Raw genomic sequence first — 23,202 nt, forward strand, 5'->3', positions numbered from 1 at the left:
ATTTAAATTGCATAATTTATTTTCTCACCTTCCTTCCCTGATCCACTTTGGTTCTTAGGGATAGCCATCTTACCACCAGCAGTGATAACATTTAATATACTATTTAGTTAATTGCTGCACTATTTGAGTAGTGAGCAGAAAAAAGCCGTAAAGCCAAAATTGTTCTTATTTCAGGAAAGGGAGGGGGGAGCTTTTCTTCAGAAATATGATGCAAGTTCTGCTGAAGAATTTCAGATGCTCTGAACTAGGAAAAAACTTAAAAAATTAGTCTGTCCCAGTGAAATTAATTTCTCCTTAACAGGCTCAATCTGCAGCATTCCTTAAACTCCAGTTACAAATAACTGCTATTGACTTTTTTTTCTTTCATGTAATGAGAGATTGCTGCTTTAGACATTTCAACTCAAGTTAACCCAGCTTCACCCAATGATTAACTCCATTTTCTGTTGTGTTCAGGAATTTGTAAGCAACTATTTTGCTTCAAGCTAAATTATGTACTTGGTGAGCATGAACAAGACTTAAAGATTTTTCTTCTTTCAGAAGTTCAATGACTACAGTTTGCTTTATGCACACACAAAATCTTACATTACATACATGGCTGTATGAATTATAACATGTCAGAAGTCAATTTAATAATCAGCATTTAAGGACCTTTAAAATAGGGGGCTGCTTAAAAGAAAAAGCAAGCTCTGTCTTCAGTACAGAAGTTTTTATTATATCACTGTATGTGAGAAGACACAGAAAATATAACAAAAATTAGAGCTGCACATGCCCTTAGAGAACTACTGAACCTGAAATTTTTCAAAAGCATTCCAGATGACTTGGATAAGTGTCTTCAATGTTCTCTTTCTTACAGGGAAAGGAAAAAAAAACATGTATCCTTCTTTAAATTGTAAATGTTGCATTGTCTGGGAAGAATCTATCTTAAATAGGAATTAGATTGAGCTCTCATTAAAAAAAAGTAGAGGCTGCAGAATCTGTCAAATGAGATGAAAGCCTGGCAGCTGACACTTGTCTTTAAAGTTTGATGAACCAAAAAAAGAAGTTACTCTAAAGGCAAGCTCTGATGGGCAGGGAAAGAAGTTTGTCTATGATTCAAGACTCTTAAGTTTGTCTAATTAATTATTGGGGGAAAAAAGATTACAAGCTTAGAGCAGCATCGTTTTGAGCTTTTAACTGACAAGGTCTGATGTCTTCAAGGTAAGATTAGGCCCTAATACTCCTCTTCAGCCTGCTGCTCCAGCAGCCAACCCAAGAAAAAACTGATTTGCATCTTATTTTTGGCATGAATTTGGTAAAAAATACCATTTTACCTATCCTATAATTCTGAAGGACTACATGGATTTTTTTTTTCTTTAAAAAATCATTATATTTTTATTCTGTGTCATGTATCTTTCCATTGGTGTGCATGTTATGAAAAGTTAATAAATAAACAGCTTACCCCCTACCCCCAAAGGAAGACCCTGCATTTAGGCTGAAAATACCAATGGAGAATTATTTTTTGTTTGCAGAAAACAAATAGTTGATACCCTTTGGTTGGATTTTTGTTTTATCAGATCTCCCGCAGAATGCTAAGAAAAGATGAAGAAGAGGATGAGGAGGAAGATGAAGATGATGAAGAGGATGATGAGGAGGATGAATTTGATGCTACTAAGGAAGTGAGATAACAAAACTGCTCTAAGAGGGGTTTTTTTATTAAGGGGGGGAAAAAACCCCTTTACCTAAAGGCTTTTGTATGTTGGATCTAAAATTTCACTGGGGTGCATATTTAGAATTCCAGCAGGAGCAAGAATCAGCACTGATTTCAGAGTGCCAGACAATAAATGACCGCTTTCAAAGGATGGAACACAATCCACTGAAAGTGGGCAATTCCAGTAGCTAGAAAATTAAATATTTAAATAGATGCCTGTATTATACTTGCATAGATGTTATATTGTAATCACATTTGCTTAAACTTACATGATGAACAGTGTCCAAAAACTGCACTAAGCTTTCAAGCAGTTATGAACATTGTTTTCTTGTTACTTTGCCAATATATTACCTCTCTGGCTATACACCTCTTGAATTTTTTAAGTACTCTAGCTGTAACTGTTATAAGTGGGTTTATACATCCTAAAGTAACTGTGGTAATTAAGAACCTGTTTGCAGCAACAACCTAAGATTCCATTTTGCTATCCACTCTGGATGGCAGAAGGCATGGTGAGGTGTATTTTTTTTTTTTTTTTTCATTTTTCTCAGGCTTTCACCAGGTTCAGATGACTTTTGATTCCTTTACACATAGGGAATGAACAGTCACAAATAAGGACCTGGCCCAGTATCTTATTTTCAATGCTGCTTTGCTTTTAAATAAAAGTGCCTTCATGATCAAACTAGTGGATATTTTATGTAGATGATGTTTATTATATTAATTGACATGCTATACATAGTTCAAATTTCACATGTTTAGCTACATTATTCAGTAACTGATTCCATCAAACATACAAGAAATTACACATTTTGAGTGTAACTTCTTATCCTGTTTGGAGATAGAGGTTACATGTATTCATTTTTTAACAGTGCATGTTTGTCTGCCAGAAAGTTACTACCACACTGTTCACCTCCAGCTTTAGTATCTGCTAAAGAACAAATGCAGAAGAATTTAAACTTGTGACTGGGAAAACAATTTTGAGTTATAACAAAATCTTCCTTTCAGTTACAGGAAAAAAAAAGCAGGAAGTGCATTTATAATATTGATACTACTTTTGTCCACTGATGCAAAGTATGCAATGCATACCTGTTCTGACATGTGAAAAAACAGGTTTTGCCAAAAATTAATGAGATGAAAATAAATTACAAGTTCACAGTATAGGGTTATTTTAAACCCAAAAAATAATTTTACACCAGCATTACTTACCATTGACATTGAATTACTCCTGCCAAGGAGCAAACACCAATGAGCAAAACTTTTAAAACTGTCTACATATTAATTCCCATCTATTTCAGCAACTAAGGCACTTCAATAAATAGTAATATCACATCAGAATTCTGGTGATCACCACTTTACTATTTCATACACAACAAAGTAGTCCATCTCCAAAACAGATGGCTAACTTCGTAACAATTCCAGGTTTTCCTATAATATACACAAACAGCAAATATTTGTGTACTATGCCTTGAGAAAGCAATTCTGAAAAAAGGCAGTTTTGTTTAGATTAATTGCCCTCTAAAAGATTATGCAGTTCACAAGCATAAAATTCATTCTCCCTGCATCACAAAAGAAAGTCAACTCCAGGAATTACAGAAAAACTTCCAGAAAAGTACAGTGTTGAGCAACTTTATCCTGCATGTGTGATGTCTTAACTTTGCATGATGCACAGAAATTGTGACCTCAAAACTACAGATGAAAAGACCCTGACTAAATACTTCACCAAAAGCACAAGCCAGAACAACAATTTAGGATGTTAGTAAAGAATTAAATATTACAAAAAGATGCTTTTTTAGATTTTATGCAAAGAATTTTCTCATGGTACGAGTGCATACTTTAAGACTGACTTGCAGTTACTCCATTCACTCATTTGTATTTTTTATTACTGGCACCTAGATGATGCTGACTTGGATCCATTCTTGCCTAGACTGTGTTACCTCTCTGCTGAACACACCGGCACATTCCTTAGGGATTAAGGGTCTCAGACTGTTTTGTTAGACCTGCCCTAAATGCCTCAAGCTGCTTTCGTAAGTGATCACTATTTCTAGTTTTTGACTTTTGAAACTGTTTTACACCAGAAATTTTGGACAGTGGTAGCAAAAGCAATTTCAGAGAAGACATAATGAAGGAAATTTTCCATGTTTACTATAAGCATCACCAACTGCAGCATTTGTTACTCCTTATGATATGGATGGTACTTAAAAAGGAAGCACAGGACTTCAAGCCATTAATTATAGGCAGTCTCTGACTTATCCTTGGTACTGGAAATACAGTGCCTCCAAACCACTAAACATCTGATGTTATAACACCCAGTTATCAGGCAATGCTGCCATCACACCATGCACCTGTACCATCTATTGAGGCAGAATCAGAATATCATGCCCAGTCTGGAGAGGCAGGGGGAACAGAGGCTGACAGACACACACAGACCCAAAACACCAACTAGGTAACAGCTATAAATGAAGCACCAGCTGTCCTGTGAACCTTAATATTTAACTGTTGGACTGGCATCCCTTCCCAGTTTCCTATGCTTCGGTGCATCTGTACATACTTTTGAGATGCAGACTGTGAAAAAGTAATTTTTTTTTTTTTGTCTATCAATCAGACACTTCAGATTAACCTAAAGTAGTCATAAACTCTAATCTTGCTTTAAATTAAATACAAATCAGCTGCAGGGCAAACAAAAGACCCATTTTGTAATGCCTTAATTATGACCTCTGCCATTATAAGCTTTAAAATACTTTTTATATGTTCACTGGGGGGAAGTTTACCATCTGAAAAACTAATGGTATCTTATCTGCAATTACTCTTAACCTTTTCTGAAAACAGATCATTTTCTTTTTCTACAACATAATCTCACACTTTACTGGCAAAGCAACCTACTAAACTCTCTTACCTTTCCAACCTCCAAGTTTGAAATCTAGTGGGCAATAACAAAAAGCACTTTAAAATCAACAAATCATCTAAAACTGATTAACTGGAGAAGTTAGTTGTATTCACATTTTCAACACAGCTTAGTAGGAAAGACGCTAGCTTATAAAAATAGTCACAATGAAGTTTTCAACATGATGGTCAGGGAAGTTTATTTTGAGAATTCTCATGTCTTTATTTTTCCTGCAACATCTTCTGGCTCCTTGATCTCTTTTAAAGTAGCTGTTAAATAAAGCACAAAATTGTTGGGTTTTAATTCCTTCTAAGTTCAGAGGAGGATTCAACACTCTGATTCTGAAGCTAATTCCTACCAGAAAACAAAAACCAGTATGTTTTCAGATTTGAAAACTTGGCCATTACATTTCTTTGCTCAGAAGAATCTGTATATAACAAACCTTGCATTACATTCAAAAAGCTTTTTTCTTGGTACTTAAAACACAGAATAATGTGTAGAAGAATAAAGCTACACTAACCTTTTAAATATTACAGAACAAAAAATTTCATTCTTTTTGGTTTCTTGTACCAAACAGTTGGCATGGAAGTTCTGCAACCACAATGATGATTTCACATAAAGTAATAAAGGTCTGACCACCAGTGAGGGGGCACCATTCAGCAGAAGGGCTGCTGGGACAGCTCTGTCCTTAAAGCTCTAACAGAGGCAATAGACAAGGCCTTGAGTAGCCCATTTGAGCCAAAACTTGCTCCGAGGAGGGAACTGGAATAGAGACTTCCCTACTCCATGAATTTAGGAATTCTGGTTATTGAACAAGCACAGATTAGAAGTTTTCACTGTCAGGGTGCAACTTTCTTGTCTCAGTTTGAGGGGACTGAGACTTAATCCTTTAGTACTACAGATACTGTATTGCACAGTTGTAATGTCAATAAAAGTCCTTGCCCACACAGTAGAAGTTTCCTACTAAGCCTTAATTTTGAAGACACAGCTTTTCCAAGCTTTTATTTCTTCCTAAAATTTAAACATGCTGGTAATAAACCGATGAAAACAACAAGTTATAAATGCTGACATAAGCATTTCTTTTATTACGTAAGAAAATAACAGTTGTCAGCTTGGTTGCCAGTGACAGATGTTAGTTAAAACTAATCACAGATTGACCTGGAATGCATCCAGGCATCATTAGCCAGTTAGTATTCATATTACGCAGCATGTGAAGATAAAACAAAACCACTGAAGTCAGAATTCTTGATCTAATTCCAACATTGATTTTCTGCCTCAAGGTACTAGTGAGAAAAAAGCCAAACTGATGAAAACAGCCCCTGCAATCTCTGTCAACTCCCCATCCTTTGCTGTGTTGACAAACTACCAGTTCACTCTTTCCAGATGAAGCAGCCAGCATCATTCTCACCAAGACCCATATCTGCAGAGCATAATAACTGAGATCATTAACTATACAAGTTTTAAAGATAAGACACACATTTAAATGGCAATTTCCTTTTTATTTTAAAAAAGTTGCAAAGCCAGCTAATGAGAACAGCAGCTCTTCAACAGGAATGCCTGCAAACATATGAAACCGAACAAAACCTGAAAAGGTTACACAAAAGGAAACAAAAAAAAAAAATCAGTAATTTCAAAATTTTATTAAGCTAACCTCAGTAAGAAGTGTCATTTACTAATGCAGGTAGCACTGAAAATCTTCTATTTGAACCGTTTGTGTGGTCAGCTAGTCAACTGTTTGTGCTGGTCAGCCAGCACTTACGTTTTTATTTGATACAAACACATAAGACTGGAATTAATCTTAAAAAAAAAAAAAACAAAAAAAAAAAAACCCAAAGCATTACAACTCCATCCTTTTATACCTTGATGTATGACATTCAATGTCCTACAGGTATTTCAACCAAGAGCTAAACAACTGAACTGGGTATTATTTACAACCGTTGATGGAAACTTTGTTTTGCATCTTCCAGTAATTAAAAGTTAAAGTAACTGTCAATACTGTCAAACCTAGAATGTGTTATTAGAGCATCTTTTCCTCCTTTACAGCAAACTTAACTTAACTTTCCGTGGACCAATGGGCCTATCATTCAGTTCATTAATAGCAGCCATAGCTTCCTCATAGTTTGTCATAGCAACAATGGCATCACCAGAAGGTAATCCTTGTTCATTGTACTGCACAGAAACTGACTCTGGTATCACTCTATAACCATAGAAAAAATCCAGAATCTCGTTAGGAGTAGCTTTAAAAGGTAAATTTTTCAACAGAATAGGAACAACACGTTCAGAACCGCCACTGAAATTTGGATCTGGCATAAATCTTCCTTCAGGAAAATTTCCCATTTTATTATTCCCAAACTCCATTCTGCCAAAAGGTTCACTGTCACCACCAAAATCCATGAGGGGTGGTGGACCCCTAAAATCCTTAGGAGGGCACATGAACTCCTCAGGGGGATGTCTAAATTCAGAATGATGCCTGAAGTTCCCAGGGGGACCAAAAGAATGCATGGGTGGCCCTTGTGGTGGCCCAGATGGTGAACCAACTGGACGGGAGAGGTCACCTCTGTCATACGGATGTGAATGACCACGCATTTCATTTGGTGCAGATAATGATGCAGCGACACCAAACTTCTGCATCTGATCTTGAGATATAAGTCTTATTAAGACTTCTGTTCCCAAAAATGTCTGACGGTTTAAATTTTCTGCTTTCATAGCTTGTTCTTCGGATTTAAACTTCACTAGTGCTTCTCCCAGTCCCACTCCTTTTTCATCATAGAGCAAGTAAATATCATCTTCATCAATATCAAATCTTGAGAAGAACTTCTGGACTTCAATTTTTGACACATCAAATGGAAAATTCCTTACATAAACACAATTCTTAGGGCTGGAATGACCTTCCCGGTAACTTTTTTCTGATATGGCCTGTCCAAAATGATCTCTGTCCGGTGATCTTTTCCTCTCACAAGAGTCAATTATTTTCAACATTGACTTTCTTGAAATTGGAAAAATGTACACAGGACGATTGAGAAGAACCTTTCTATGACATTCCAAAGCAGCCTGATATTCTCTCTCACTCCTTAACACCACAAAAGCATCTCTAGTCCTTTTCTGATGCTTATCTGTTAGAATCTTGATCTGTTTGCTGTGTATATCCAGTTCAGGAAAAAAATCTCTCAAATCTCTCTTTTCCACATTAAAAGATAGATTTCTTAAGTGTATGTAATATTCCTGGCCAGGAGATGAGCGAGAATGTGTTCTTTGTCTCCTCGGTGATCTTGAACGAGAATGCTTCCTTGAATGCATGTAGCCTGAACTTCTTGGAGAATGGTCTTCACACAAGAAGTGATCCATTTCATCTGGCATGTCTATCCGCCCACCGCATTCAATCCACCGTTCCTCTGTAGTGGGACTAATTTCTATGAACCTCTGACCCATGTATTGTCTATGGCGTTTAAGTCCTTCTAAGGCATCACCAGGTGTAGCACATTTTACCAAGCAATCACCATTGTTTAAACCATTGCGGTGCTTTATCAGAATCACTCCATCCACGCGTATCCCCGAGAGGAAAGCACGTACTTCAACTTCTGTTGCAGAGTAAGGTATACCACGAAGAAATAAGTAACGATCATCCGGGTTAAACGGGTGGGAATCCTTTCTCAACTGGTAGTTTGACTTAGGCATACCCATATCACCGTATCTTGTGCCGTTGGTGTGGAAACCAGCCTCCAGGCGGTTAGGTGGCCCATAACTAGGTTTTCTTATTCCTTTTGGAGAAGCTGTAACTAAATGTGGTATATCTCCAACACTTGATGTACTAGAACCATTAGTACCTGTTCTTCTAGAGCCAGACATAGTTTCTCGTCCCCCACGGTCAAATCGTTTCCGGCTCATTTCTATGGTACTCTGCATCTCTGCCTTGCTGCTGAGAAAGAGCTCTATGCGCGAGTCCTTGATAAACCCTCCCGAACAGCTCATGGCACGCCGTGCATCTTCATCTGTTGCAAATATAATAAAAGCCTCCCCAATCTCTCCTCCAATAATATGCACACCTCCATCGGGAATATTCAATCCCAAGAAGAAACGACGAATATCTGGAGGACCCGCAACAACAGGAAGCCCCTGTAAACGGATGACTACAGCCATGCTGAGCTCAACCCACAGCAAAAATCACCTGCAGACAAAAAGGTACACATGATAGCACGTCTTTAGTACTCAGCTATTACAGTATCTTATCACTTAAGAAGCTAGAGCCTTTTTAATGAATGCCCTTTTCTCATCAAGAGAGAAGGTATCAAAAAACCCACAAGTTCACGAGACAAGATTAAAACAATTCACTGAATGTTGATTAGTCAGAACAATTAGCTACTCCACCAGCACTCGTGCACAAATCTATCAATATTCCCTACCCTAAGGGCAACAAAATCCACCTAAGTCACTCCTCACCATCCACAATACCTAAAGAGCACCTCAAGCCTTTCATGGCATAGTTACTATGTGCCAGAGACCTCTGCCCACTCCTAAGGAACAAAAAAAATCCGGTTTACTTTTGAACAGGACACTAACTGATAAAAGGAGAAAGGAAAAAGAATAACTATGTCACTGGAAATTGAAGTAACTCACAAACAGTGATGACTTTACTGCTTTGACAAGTTGCTCTACCCAGTGATCAGTTCTGTTCAATAATGTATGTTTTCTCAGCATTCAAAAATGTTGCCTCTTTGGTGTAGTCAGAGTATTAACTGCAGTGGCCACAAGCATATCCTAGTTGCCAGCCACAAGTCTGTGAGGAAAAAAGGCTGTGTATGATCTTGTCACAATACTCAGTGAGAAGTGTTAAGCTTTTGACAGCTTACCTGTTTCTGCTTTGGAGACCTGATAAATTCTGTAAAATCAACTTAACTGTGGAAAGAAAACGAAACATAATTAATGGCTGATACCTGTACTTTGCTTTACACACTGTGCTACACTGCTGCAGCCCGTCCATAGCAGTGGCTAATACTAAAGCCAAGCATGTTATGAACCCACGTGAAGAACTCCTTCCATGTTCCAAGATGCCATGCACTGCATCTTTCTGTTTCCATTTTAGAAGCAAAAGAAATTCAAAATTTAAGTTGACTTCTGGAAATGATGAAAATACGATGAGATTACTTGGTCAGCGATTGTGCCACACTGAACTGATGCAATGAAACAGACTGACAGAGTATCGAGGGAACAGTTCTCAGCTGAGTTCTTGAAAGGTGCTTAGGTCCATCTCAGGATTACACAATGTCCATTCTTCTGAAATCCACCTGGTTTCAAACTTCACAAGAGTAGGCTACTCACCAATCCAGCACACTGCACTTAACATACACAGTGAAGCCCATCATCAAAGAGCAAAAAACCTCAGAAAGTACTGAATTTACAAAGCCAACTTCAGCATTTTCCCTAAATCCTTACTCTCCTACCTTTCAAACATAAGAACAAGAAAACCTTGAATACACTGACTTAACGCACCCTGATTTTCAACATTTTCTAACATCACACAATATTCTCAGAACAAACACAAGCCTCTGTAGCAAATGACGGCATCCCTTTAAAACAAACACAACAGCCCAATGCTCCAAGCATTTGCAAACACTCCTTCAACAACCCTTGCTCTGTAAAGCACTAGATCCTGATGACGAGTTACCTACCAATAACCATTACTGTCACTCCACTTGAACAAGAGCAAAGCCCAAATTCTGTCACCAACGGAGTCCATGTCACTTCTGCACCAGTACTCCATAAGCACAACACACAGAAAACAACTGCCCATTTAGAAACTTCACTAAAGACCATCTGTTCTCTGTACTTTTGTGGTGAGTCGACCCCAGGCAGCAGCCAGGCACCCACACAGCTGATTGTTCACTCCTCGTCCCCATCAGTGGGAAAAAACAAAGTCAAGAAAACTTGTGGGTCAAGATACAGACAGTTTCATCACTGAAGGAAAAACACAAAACAAAGGAAATCACTCACCACCTCCCACAGGCTGACTGATGTCCAGCCTTCCAAATAACAACTGCCTTGGGAACCAAGAAAAAATCCTCCCAAAGAAACCAAAACCATTAAAATACTTCTTCCTCTACCTCAGTCTTTGTTGCCCAGCATGATGTCACATGTCAGAGAATATCCCTTCCTTTGGTGAGTTTGGGTCAGCTGTCCCAGCCATGTTCCCTCCCAGCTTCTCACCTACTCTGAGCACACTCACGGTAGGAACAGAGTAGGGAAAATTGACAAAGCCTTGATACTGTGCAAGTGCTGTTCGGCCACAGCCAAAACACCGATGTGTTGTCAACATTCTTTTAGCCACAAATCCAAACTCAACTGTATGGGCTGCTGTGAAGAACGTTAACTCCATCCCAGCCAGACCCAGAACACTTTACAACGTGTCTTCTCAACAGATGCAATGACAGTGCCAAAAAGCATGGAGAGTTCAAGGGCAGAATTTTCATACAGCACCTTCATGTCTTGAAAAAGCAAATCCGCTGCCCTGCTACTTCATGATGTATTTAATCTGTAGTACTTCTGGATTCACAACTCCGCTCTTTTATCCCAATTTTTAAACATCATTCACAACAGCTCTCCTCCATAATTCTTCGGTGGTAAACAGCAAGTTCTCCAGGATGCACCAGGGATACAATACACAACCTTCAGTGGTGAAAACCAGACCAGTGGTTCCAGAACATAACAGGGTCTCTACGAAGTCCATAAACAAATGCAAGTTCAAATAACAGCTCTTACTGTATAGTAAACCATCACACGTGGGTAGAAAGCACAGACAAGCCATCCAAATTTAAAGTGCATAACCAAAAAGAGTTGACTTGTCATGAAAAGTAAGAGCAATTCATTAACTGAACAAGGACTTCAGAGAGCAAGGATCTGGAGAATAAACAACTTCATGCCACAGCTTAAAAGCACAGAAGTGTACAATTTTATGTTTATATATGAGCAAAATTGGCTAGAAAACAGTACAATACCTATTCTTCCAGTCTCAGGAAATTCCAAACATTAAAGCCATTAAAAGAATCCACAGCTTGTAAACACGGTAGGAAACTAATACTGCACTAGACTAGGATTTTTATCATAACACTGAAAGATTAGACAGACTGCAAGCTAGAAAGAACACCCACAGAAACACCCCGTCTACGAAACTGAACCAGTATAGAATAAAAATAAGCCTTAACAGAGGAAGCAGGCTGCTGCGAATAGCAGTTTGCACAGTGCTGAAGGAAAACGAGTGAGCTCTGCAGCTGGGCCCGCTACATGGTCGAATGTAGCACGGAACCGCTTCCCGGAGCACGGGAATGTCGCACGTCGCCCCGCCGGCCCCAGCGCTGCTGCAGACCCGCCGCGGGCAGGGCAGGGCAGGGCCAGGGGCCGGGGCGAGGGGAGGCCGCCGGTGCTGCGCCCCCACCGAGAAGCCCGTCTGCTTCCCGACCGGGACAGGGCTGAGGGAAGCACCGGCAGCGGGGAAGTGGGGTGGGAAGCCCAGGGACACGAGAAGGCCGGGGCACACGGAGCGGCCGCGCAGCGGTTCCGCGAGGGTCGGGTAACCGAGAACCGGCCGGCTCCGCGCCGCCCTCGGCCACACGCCGCACCCCGGAGAGGAGAGGCGTGCCGTGTCCCTCACGCCATCCATCCACGCACCCACCGGACACGCCGCTCGGACGAGCGCCGCAGCTCCCGGCACGGCTCCGCCAAGATGGCGCCGCCTCCACTGCCCCCCCCAACGCTGAGGGGAAGCTGCGCTGCGCGAGCGCCGACCTGCGCGCGCACCCTCCGGGCGGGGCGACTCCGCCCCCTCCGCTGCAGTGCGCGTGCGCAGACCGCGCGCCCCATCGGCGCGCGGGTGAAAGCCTCGTCGCAGTCAGTGCGCGTGCGCAGTTCGCGTCCGAGGCGACCTGAGGGAGCTGTGCGGGGACAGAGCGGTGTGACTGTGACTGTGGCTGTGTGCTGATGGGCTGTGCGGGGACAGAGCGGTGTGACTGTGGCTGTGTGCTGATGGGCTGTGCGGGGACAGAGCGGTGTGACTGTGACTGTGCGGGGACAGATCGGTGTGACTGTGACTGTGCGGGGACAGATCGGTGTGACTGTGGCTGTGTGCTGATGGCTGTGCAGGGACAGATCGGTGTGACTGTGACTGTGCTGTGTGCTGATGGGCTGTGCAGGGACAGATCGGTGTGACTGTGGCTGTGCGGGGACAGATCGGTGTGACTGTGACTGGCTGTGTGCTGATGGGCTGTGCGGGGACAGAGCGGTGTGACTGTGGCTGTGCTGATGGGCTGTGCGGGGACACATCGGTGTGACTGTGGCTGTGTGCTGATGGGCTGTGCGGGGACAGATCGGTGTGACTGTGACTGTGTGCTGATGGGCTGTGCGGGGACAGAGCGGTGTGACTGTGGCTGTGCTGATGGGCTGTGCGGGGACAGATCGGTGTGACTGTGACTGGCTGTGTGCTGATGGGCTGTGCGGGGACAGAGCGGTGTGACTGTGGCTGTGTGCTGATGGGCTGTGCGGGGACAGATCCGTGTGACTGTGGCTGTGCGGGGACAGATCGGCGTGACTGTGGCTGTGTGCTGATGGGCTGTGCGGGGACAGATCGGTGTGACTGTGGCTGTGCTGATGGGCTGTGCGGGGACACATCGGTGTGACTGTGGCTGTGGCTGTGCTGATGGGCTGTGCGGGGACAGATCGGTGTGACTGTGACTGTGTGCTGATGGGCTGTGCGGGGACAGAGCGCTGTGACTGTGGCTGTGTGCTGATGGGCTGTGCGGGGACAGAGCGGTGTGACTGTGGCTGTGCGGGGACAGAGCGGTGTGGCTGTGGCTGTGTGCTGATGGGCTGTGCGGGGACAGATCGGTGTGACTGTGGCTGTGGCTGTGCTGATGGGCTGTGCGGGGACAGATCGGTGTGACTGTGGCTGTGGCTGTGGCTGTGTGCTGATGGGCTGTGCGGGGACAGATCGGTGTGACTGTGGCTGTGGCTGTGGCTGTGTGCTGATGGGCTGTGCTCAGGCTCGCTGCCGTCGCTGCCGTGCTCTTGCTCAGCCTCAGGCGCCGCTCCCCACTGCGTGTCCCATAAACCTGGCACGGCTTATGTGAGAAGAAGGAAGGGTTCAAAATTAAGTAAAGGGAAGGGCAAAGAGGAAGTACTTCGGTTGTGCAAGCGAGATATATGTATCCTATCGTTTATCCTACCTGCCTTCCCTGACCTTACGTGTTGTCCCCTGTCCTTTTATCCGTTATCCAGTACTTCTCTGCTCCATTTTAGGCAGGAAAAAAACCCGCCTGTACTATTATAGTAGATTCACCTAGCAATGTTGCCGGCTTTATGAGCTCTCTCAACACAGATAGAGTCTTGTTTAGAAAAAAAGACATTGTTTATTCTGTGCGGGGTGCAAGGGTGGAGGTTTCCACAAATCAAGCACACCGGTAAAAAGTTACATCTTTACACGGTCGAATTTACATGAACGTGAGCCTGGAGGCAGGTAATTCGACTTGAAAACATAAACTCAACCTTTTAATAGTTGTTGAGCCAACCACATAAATCCAATGAGAAATAAAACATGCTAATGTCGAAAATCATAATAGGCAATTAGCACGCAGGAGAGGGACAATGAGAAATAACTAAAATCCAGGACACAGCGTCTTGCAAAGTTTTGGTAACACCTGAGGGAATGAGACAAAAGGCAACAGGCAGAAACATGGACAGAAAGTTGCACCTGAGCATGAAGAACTTTACTGTGCAGGTGCCCTGGAACAGGCTGCTCAGAGAGGCTGTGGAGTCTCACTGGAGATATTCCAGAACTCTCTGGTCGCAGTGCTGTGCCATGGGCTCTGGGATGGTGCTGCATGAGCAGGGAGGTGACCCGCTGTGGTCCTTTCCAGCTGTTATAAATGAGAAGCTTGACTAGGCCAATGTTCAAGCAGCAATCAGTTTATTAATTAACATGGTAAAGTATGAGCAATACAGCGCTGGGTACAGTGGGGGAAATTTTCCCTCCAACTGCACTCCAATAGCTGGGGCTTACAGATATTTATAGGGGTTCTCATAAGCTTTCTCAGCAGTTTCTATTCCCATTTTTTGCGTCACAATTCTATACACTATTGTGATTTAGTTTTTGTCAGGATGTATCTCAGAAAGGAGTATCCCCAGATGGTGGGGTCCGGCTTCCGAAAGAAGAAAGAAGTCTCCCAGCTGGTGAGGTCCAGAGTCCACATGCAGGTTCACGTTTTAATTGCAAGGACTATAAATCTCATAACAGTGATGTCCAGCTTCCCTTGGTCAAAACTATCAATCCTGGAGTTAATGTTCATCTTCCTTTCTCAAGCTGCTTTTCAATATTTTGTTAAGGTGTTGAGATAAGCATGTTTCCTTTTTATATATTCTAAAGCTATAGTTTCAAAGGTCCTTACTACAAACAATATTCTAAAATTATACTTCAAAAGGTTATTATTGAGAAACTCTTTTTAGCTAGAAGCAGAAAGTTCCTGTCAAACAGCAACATCCTTAAAGCTTTAATTCGAATGCTCCTAAATCAATTTAAGACTTATAAAGGTTAATTTCAAACAAAGAATAGGTTCAAAGGCCTTCTTCCATGCTTTACTTCCTCAGTTATTAGAATTGTCTTCTAACTGTCCCATGGTCAGTTTCCACACATAACACAATCACAGACACACACGTTGCCTGTGTGTACCTGACACGAAACACAGCTTTGTATTTCACACAGCCGGACTCATTCTGTGCTTCTGTGGAATATGAACAAGAGTGTGACAGAGGTGTAAAAGGTAACGGGAGTAACCCTGGCTGAGCATCATTGCTCTAGGCGTTTTGTGTTTTCACCTTGTTACCACTTCACTTACAAACACGCGTTCCATTGGGATGATACACTGTGCACCAGTTCTAGAGACGAGGTACCGGAAAGTGCAAACCGGGCCTCGGTGTCCCGTCGTTTCTCGCTCCTGGTCTCGCACAAGCCGCACAAAACTCCGATTAGACCGAGCACATAAACTCGGGCCGGCGCACCCTCCCTCGCCCCGCCCCGCGGACGCTTCGCGTGTTGCGGCGGCGGGCCCCCGGCGCTCGCCGTAGGCGCGGTGGCCATGGCGACGCGGGGCGGCGGGGCCGCGGCGGGCGCCGCGCTGCTCGTGGCGCTGTCGGCGGCGCTGCCCCGCGCCCGCGGCTTCTCCCTGCCGCTCCAGCGCCCCGCCGACTGCGGCCCCGACCTCTACTTCGACAGCTCCCGCCTGGCCTGCGCGCCCTGCGGGGCCCACCAGCGGCAGAGCGCCGGCGGTGAGCCATGCGGGAGGCGGGGCTCGGGCGGCTCCGCGCTGAATCCGCGGGAGCTGCGCAGGCGGGGCTCGGGCAAAACAGGCACAGCCTGGAACGGCTCTGGGAGAGCCGCGGGAGGGCCAGGATCCCGCCAAGACCTGAGGGGCCCCAGCACGGCTCTGGTGTATCTGAGATGCTGCTCAGAGAAATGACGTTCAGCCTTTTTCTGATAACCTTTTTTACCTCGAGCAGTATATTGTATCTGCATTTTCATCTGTAACATTCTACAGGACCCTGAATTTTACCTTCTCGAACACTTCTGTAACTAGAAACTCCTAGTCAGAGCTGAACGTCTGAGATGCCAAGTGCCAGATCCTCAGGCCGTGCCCGTGCTCGTCCAGGTGCCACACGGGAGCTGGCAGCAGACACAGCACAGCCTGACAGACTAAATGGAAATCACAGAGCGTAGGCTGCTTTCTCTAGGGCATAAAGAGGCATTAGAGGGTTCATCTTTCATAAAATGCACAGTGCAACAAGAGTGGGAGTTCCCAGGTGTGTGTGATTTGAGACTAAGACCCAAGAACATCTCTCTCCGGAGCCGGTACTGCGGTGGGAAGCAGTGATGTGGAGGGCTCTGTCCACACCTTCTCCACCACCACCATGCTGCCCTAAAGGCTAATCCCACAGTTCACTTACTGCAAAAAATGCACCATTTGTTTTCAGATCTCCTGATAATGTGGGTGTCTAGATCCATAGCTCCTGTTTAGGCTGAATCTTCCTCTAGATAAAGGGCTTCAAGGAGAGGAAAATTCCAAGGGGAGGTCAAGGGTTTATTTTTTCCTGAAGATCTGACTGGAGCAGTGTAGGTAGGTGCTGCTCAGTGCTGTTTGCATCTTGGCTGAATTCCAGTTGTCATTGCCCTTACATTCCTTGGCTAGCTCATCAGCCTGGATTCTGCTTTAGGGTGGCATGCCTAAAAATCTAGGTATTGGCACTGTGAGTGTCACAACTCAAACTTTTCATTGATCTAATCAATTGGGCTTTTTCTTCTTTAGAATCAAGTAGAAATGTTTAATCACTTTGACGAATATTTCTGTACAGTTGGTCTCGTTAGAATGTACTTTAAAGTTATAAAACTTTCCACAGAATTTGGCATTATTTTTGCCTGCACAGGTCAGTAAGCTTAAACGATAAAAACAGTTTATTAGTAAATATAATCAATTCAGTTTGTGGTATGTCTTTAAAAGTAGAGAGAGAAATTCATGACACTGAGACAGGAACAGTTTCTAAAGAAATAGTTGTTGAGCACTAGCAGGTGGGCGTTATCCTATGCCATGAAAATAGTGTTTAATTTCATACCAAGTGTTACAAGTATGTTGTGTTCACTCACTGAAAACCATTCAATATAAACCTTGATCCCCATGCACAGTTTTAAAAGCCTTGAGTTTAAAACAGCTTTTCATACAACAGTTATATTTTGAAAAACCTTTTAATAGGAGCACATTTTGGTTTTAGGACTGACTTCAAATTGAAAAAATAAGACCTGTATACAAACATTTAATCCTGGTGTTGTAGAGAGGAAAGGCTGTGGCAAGATTTAGATGGAGAGATTATATCTATTGCAGACCAACTGGTAAAATTTGGTTTCATCAAAAACCCCACAAAATACATGCTCTGGGTCCCTGTTCCACCCTGGTGGATCAGTCAGCCTTGTAACATGTCCTAAGACATCTGTGTGCAAACTGTAACATGGGCATTTTTTAAAAAGCATGATTTGCATTCACATCTCACTCAAGTGTTTTATGTTTTGTGTCTATCTAACAATCCATCTTGATCTCTTGAGAACAATAGTAATTGTTCCTAGTATTCTGTTACAACCAGTCAGTTCTATGTAGATTAAAAGTGCATTTATTTTTTTTTTCTTCAGGTAGTTCCTGTGAATGTGAGCCAGGATACAGGATGGTTTCTAGTAATGATGGGTTCTCTGTTACTTGTGAAAAATGCCCAGAAAATATGGTAAGTATTTAATGTTTCATGTTTGCCATAATAATAGAATACTAATCATAACCATTATGGGTTTTTAAATTTTATCCTGACTGCAAGTTAGTTTTCATTAATTTAATTTTTTTTTTTGTAATAGTCTTTGATTAGGAATTTCTAAGACCAAGTTTATATGCAGTATTTTCTTCCAATTTAGAATTGTCTATTTCTATTATTTTGCTTTTTCATTACAAATTTGACCCCACAGACAAAATAAGAATTTTTTAAGTGTTTAAGTTCCTTCCACTCCTTATCTTCTCTGCTTTGTCCTTGTCCAGAGAGCACAACTCTGTACAACCCTGAAGATGCTTTTCAGGTCACAGATATCTTAACTGATTATTTATGTAAATACTATTATTGTAATATTTAGACTGTATCTTCAAAATCCACAATATTTCATCTTCTTGCTTCAAAATGAGCTGGTCCTACTATGTTACTTTATTTATAATTATAGTTTGATCAGTTCTTCTGACCTTCCTTGACAAATTAAGTTACAATTTTGTGTCACAATCTCAGCATTGATCCAGAGACACCAGGCTAAACCAGATTTTTCCCACTGTAGCAAGCAAGAAATGTATTTTTCCATCCAATCAACTTTTGATTGTGAAGCCTTCCTGAATACTTCTTTCTCTTCAATAGCTGTAGAAAAACTCTCAGGAGAGCAGCTTACTTGCCTGAGTTAGGTGTTCAGTGGCTAATGGGCTTAGTGGGTAATTTCCCTTTTCTTTACATCTTTTTGCTGTGTTAGACAAAGACTTTGGCACATACCCTTTCATGTTGTGATCTTTTGCTGGTTTTTCCTCTTTCCTGCAATGGTGGCATTGGCCTTTGATCTACTGCCAAGTCTTTTGCAAAGGTAAAATGATCATAGTGGAGAAGGCAGTAACATCAGTAGCACTTGAGGATGAGAGTTCATCCTTCAACTTCCTCAGTGGTTTTTATCTGTAATGCATTTACTTCATAGTGTAAAATAGTGTAGATGTGAATTGTCTGGGTAGGTACAAAATTCCAAACAATTATAAAAGCTGCTTCACTTAGAACTCTTCCATTTCCATTACTTCTGTGTATTTATATGCATTTTCAATATTCAATTTATATGCAAAATGTCTGTCTATGCATTATTATGTTTATTCAATGTACCTCTTTTTAAACATTATACTTTTCATTTTTCCTGAAGGATATAAGCTGACAGGTTTGGAAGAGCTTAACTTTTTTGTGTGTCTGCTAGAAATTACCTTTGCCAGATTTTTTAGCCTTTTTTATCTTTACAAGCTTAATGAATGTTATCAATGTTTTATCTGAACACATTTTCTAGTAACTAAAGGCTGGATAAGGCATTCTTCACAGATACTGGGTGATCTCTATACTTTTGAAAATTATAATAATTTTATATTTTATTTTAGAGTGGAGTTACTCAAGATGGATGGAATTGTATTACTTGCCCCAAAGGCCTGACTTCAAAAGGAAATTGCAAATGCCCCAGTAATGAAATACTAGGTAAAAAACCTATGCCAATTATGAGATGATAACACTTGGTTTAGGTATTTGAGTTTACTAAGATATGCTCTTCTGTTCAGTAAGAAAGAAAATGTTGCATGTTTTCTTATCTAATGTAAAAATTCAACATTGATCTTGATCTTAATTGTCATGAAAGACAGCGGATAAATCTGTACCATTACTCATTGCAATAAAAACTATTATGCAAACATTCTATAAATGAATACTGGTGTATCATTTCCTTCAAGCTCTTTGGCAATGGATGGAGTAACTAAAGTTGCAATAAAAACAATGTCAATATAGACTATAAAAACATTACCATGTTTTGAAGTATAAAGAGCAGTAAAGGAATTATACCTGCATGAGTAGGTGGAAGAGAACAGGCTGAGCAAATCAAGCAAATGGCTGTGCATTATTGTCAGTGGATTTCATGCCTCCCTGAGACACTTGTAACTTTGTGAGATGTGCTTCCCTATACCTGTGCTTCTTCCTTGATGCTCTCTAGTAGTTGCAGATGATTTTCAGCAGATAGAAAAATAATGTTAAATTTAGTGTTTAAGTTAAATGGATTTTTGCTTATTTTGTGTGGTAAAAACATCAGTGCAAAGTACAGTTTTCATCAGTGGTGTAAAACATAAAAGCTCTTGGGACCTCTAGTTTTCCTTATTTACAGAGACATGGAATGCCTGTAATTTTCTGAATCAGTATTACAGATGTCCACTTTGGTTATATTTCTAACAGAGTATATTGGAGAATCACTGTTTTTCAGCTCAATAATTTTAAATCTTCCTAGGAATCTGGAAAACACTGAATACCAGTCTTCTCCCTTAAACTTTATCAGAGTTAAAAAATACATTCCAGGCCTTTATGGTAAAAGCTGATTCTGTAATTTGACATGCAGGAAGAACATTAGTACTGTATTTTTTTATTCTCTTTGGATTTTTTTAATAATTAGGTTTGAAGTCTCTTGCCAGATGATATAGTTGGTGGAAGATGCAGTTTTGAAACTTGGAAATTGTGACATTTCCGTGAATCATTTCAGATGAAATGTAATTTTTTTCCCCAGTAATTTGCAAACTTGTTGTTTTGAATGTTTGCTTTGCAGTGAGGCCTTTGTTTGAATCTTATTCAGAATAAATAACAGAGGAACAGCCAAATTAGACATGAAATGTTGCATTTCACATTTAAAACTAAATGTGCACAGCATGTGCACAGCTGTAAGCAGTACACACATACATACATGCATGAATGTGCATTTGTAGTGGATGTTATTTGCATGTTGTGCTTTTGATTTTTTCAAAATAAACTCTTTGGATTTATTTTAGATCTGCCAGATGCTGCATTTTTTGTCATTTATCTTGAGCTGTGTGGCACTGCATCAGGCAGTTTTATCAGATTTGCTTTTCTTTTTGCTTAGTGGAAAGAAGCGTCGATGGTGTTCTGCTTGATGAAGCCTTGTGCATGCATTGTAATGGAAGTGAGCAGTCCTTCTCTGCCCCAGATGCATCAGGAAGCAGGTGGGTGCTTTTTGCCTTTTTTGATGATAAATTTGAACGTGTCATGCTGGTTTAAATGGAATATTCCTGAGGAACAGGCTGTGTCTTTGGGATCACAGTTTTGAAGGCTGGGACTTGGAAACCTTGTATCAAATCCACCCTGTTTTGAGCTCACTGAAGTCCTCATATGGCCAGCAGCTTGGTTTTTTTGTCTTGCTTTAGTGTGACTAAAAAGCAGGCTTTGGGTTGGAAGCAGAAGAGAATTCTTACTCTGATAAACTATTATTTGATTTCTTTTCTATTTCACTGATAGTAGAAACAAATCAGTAATCACTTTTGAATTTCAGTTCAAACTAGTGAAGTTGCTGATGCTGTTCCTGGGCATGCTAGGTAATCAGCTTTCTCTGAGGACTAAATATCATACTTAATTACATTTTAAGTGCATTCTTCATGTTTGTGATCCACAGGTGTGTAAGATGTGAAAAGACATTCATCCAAGTAAGCAAGTCTTGTGACTGCAACAGCCCAAACATTCTAGTAAGTAGAAGAATGGTTATTGTATTGAAGTTCAGAAAAAGAAAAAGTTCTTTTCACAAGTGTATCAATATCTTATTAATTTTTTTTAAATTATTTTATTTCTTTCAGACTGGGGGGTTGTGTTTCTTGGCTCGTGAAGGCTTACCCCCAAAGGGAGTTGCAGCTGTTCGTTTTGCACAGCTGGTAAGTGTATTTATTCTAAAACACTTTTAAGCTTTCTCATTACTTACTTTCAGTAAATATTTCAAATTCCCTTTTTTTGTCTGATCCCAGTGATGGCAAGGTCATTTGCATCAAGATAGAGTGCAGGTATGGACACTAAGCAAGCATTGTTATAATGGAGTAAGCTTTTTAAAGTTCTTGCCGTTTTGGAAACTGAAAAAGGGAAGTCATTTACATGACTTCAGTTTCAAAACTAGTAGCACGTGACCTTTTGTATTAATTGTGTGCATTTAAAGCTTACTCTTATATCACAAAAACATGCTGAAGAGTCCATGAGTGCCTCTGGACTTTTTTACTATATAAAATTTGTATTTGTGTAAAACACATGAAAAAATACAAGGCTTGGGTTTACTGCTTGATCTTAGAGCTTACAGAAGAAAATGGGCACCTATAAAGCTTCAGATTGTCTATGAAATTGCTGAACTCCTTGAATTGGTTAATGAATGAAAATATGGTCTAGTGACAAGCTTGAAGCTTTTCATTGTTTTAGCTAATGAACTTTCATTAACTGTGCAATCTGATCAAAGTTAGAACCATTTTCCAAGTAGTTCTGAATTCACAATATACTGTGTGGCTAAGAAATGTTTTTGCTCCTAAATGAGTTGATGTTAAAAGCTACCACTTGAAAGAAAGTGAAAAGCAGTCTTCAGTTTTTCGGACATCAAACATTCATTTGCTTCCTGAAAATGCCATCTTCTAAGTAATATTTAATTGAAAATATGTCTTTTCAATTGTTTACAGTATGTATAAAGGCTATGTGTAGTCCCAATGTAGTGATTATAAAAAGGAGGCACTAATTAATTTGGCAAATTTTGTCCTGAGTTAGATTTTTCATCAAGTCAACATCTTACCCTTGAAATTGTTAGTACTTCTCTTATGTGGTAAAGAAAACTTCTGCATCACAAAATCCATATTCAAAGCTTAAATATTTCAGCTCTTTTCCTGTATACTTTGTCTAATTTAGCGAAGTGAAAGAAATTATTTCATTATGGTTAAGTTTTGAACTGATATTGTTAGACTGAGATATTTGCAAATGACAGAACAGTCTTAGAAAAAAATAAGTAGCATCTTATAGCTGACATCGTTTTCCAGACTGTTACGTTATGTAGGAGTTGTGAAGAAAGAGAGTGAAAAAGTTCCTTATTTATTCCTTATTTACAGGGTATAACACTGGCATCAGCATGGTTTCTGAAAAACCTTCAGTCCTCGGCCTTTTCCTGTTGGGTGAGTTTCATTAATGTTTGCAGTTTGCTTTTTTATACAGAATGGTACTCTATAAAAGCATGTCATTTTTATATTTGGAACTTACCTTGCTTATTTTTAAATAATTTTATTTTGATATGAGACTAGAAAAGAAATAACTATATATACAGAATTCATAGAAATATTGAGGGCTAGTCAATGTTAATGCAAGTTTATAGTGTTGGAATTTCCACACAATGAATGGTGTTAAAGAAAAAAATCCTTCAATATTCGGTAGTGTGTGACCTAGTATCCATATATTTGGATATTAATGAGCATATCCAGTATGTACTGGCACCTGCTCTTTACCTCTTAGTTGA

The 23,202-nt window shown here is 40.8% G+C and overlaps 3 protein-coding genes across 10 annotated transcripts in view; 2 read left to right on the plus strand and 1 right to left on the minus strand.

The window, feature by feature from the left end:
• CIBAR1 (CBY1 interacting BAR domain containing 1) overlaps positions 1–6,880 on the plus strand; it is a 25,115-nt gene extending 18,235 nt beyond the window's left edge. For 3 of the 6 annotated variants that reach the window (XM_064391586.1, XM_064391608.1, XM_064391597.1), the window contains 2 exons: positions 1,554–1,655; positions 3,578–4,282. In XM_064391586.1, the coding sequence (XP_064247656.1) occupies positions 1,554–1,655; positions 3,578–3,679 (204 nt within the window). In that variant the 3' untranslated portion in view covers positions 3,680–4,282. Of the gene's footprint in view, positions 1–1,553; positions 1,656–2,235; positions 2,370–3,577; positions 4,283–5,845 lie in introns of those variants that run through there. The other 3 variants (XM_064391604.1, XM_064391616.1, XM_064391591.1) reach the window with 2 other exon arrangements.
• On the minus strand, positions 6,044–12,339 carry RBM12B (RNA binding motif protein 12B). Of its 2 annotated transcripts, none has more exons than XM_064391571.1 (3): positions 12,229–12,339; positions 9,413–9,458; positions 6,044–8,730 (listed from the first exon to the last, which is right to left on the minus strand). In XM_064391571.1, exon 3 carries the CDS (start codon positions 8,700–8,702, stop codon positions 6,603–6,605), a length of 2,100 nt encoding a protein of 699 aa, XP_064247641.1. In that variant the 5' UTR covers positions 8,703–8,730; positions 9,413–9,458; positions 12,229–12,339; the 3' UTR covers positions 6,044–6,602. The 2 variants fall into 2 exon arrangements, with proteins under 2 accessions (XP_064247641.1, XP_064247647.1); XM_064391577.1 differs by having other exon boundaries at positions 12,225–12,303.
• Positions 12,340–15,664: 3,325 nt separating this feature from the next.
• Positions 15,665–23,202, plus strand: part of TMEM67 (transmembrane protein 67) — a 32,107-nt gene continuing 24,569 nt past the window's right edge. For both annotated transcript variants that reach the window (XR_010348443.1, XM_064391628.1), the window contains exons 1-7: positions 15,665–15,869; positions 17,776–17,864; positions 19,292–19,385; positions 20,803–20,902; positions 21,349–21,418; positions 21,527–21,601; positions 22,802–22,864. Coding sequence is in view for 1 of the 2 variants with exons in the window: in XM_064391628.1 (XP_064247698.1) it covers positions 15,680–15,869; positions 17,776–17,864; positions 19,292–19,385; positions 20,803–20,902; positions 21,349–21,418; positions 21,527–21,601; positions 22,802–22,864 (681 nt within the window). In the remaining variant the exon portion in view is untranslated. The remainder of the gene's footprint in view (positions 15,870–17,775; positions 17,865–19,291; positions 19,386–20,802; positions 20,903–21,348; positions 21,419–21,526; positions 21,602–22,801; positions 22,865–23,202) is intronic.

The sequence above is a fragment of the Passer domesticus genome, chromosome 1 (genome assembly GCF_036417665.1).
Source record: "Passer domesticus isolate bPasDom1 chromosome 1, bPasDom1.hap1, whole genome shotgun sequence".
Classification (NCBI taxonomy): Eukaryota; Metazoa; Chordata; class Aves; order Passeriformes; family Passeridae; genus Passer; species Passer domesticus.

What these genes read in the sequence shown, in the direction of transcription:
- RBM12B (XM_064391571.1), bottom strand. Translation starts at nt 8,702, where the DNA reads ATGGCTGTAGTCATCCGTTTACAGGGGCTTCCTGTTGTTGCGGGTCCT.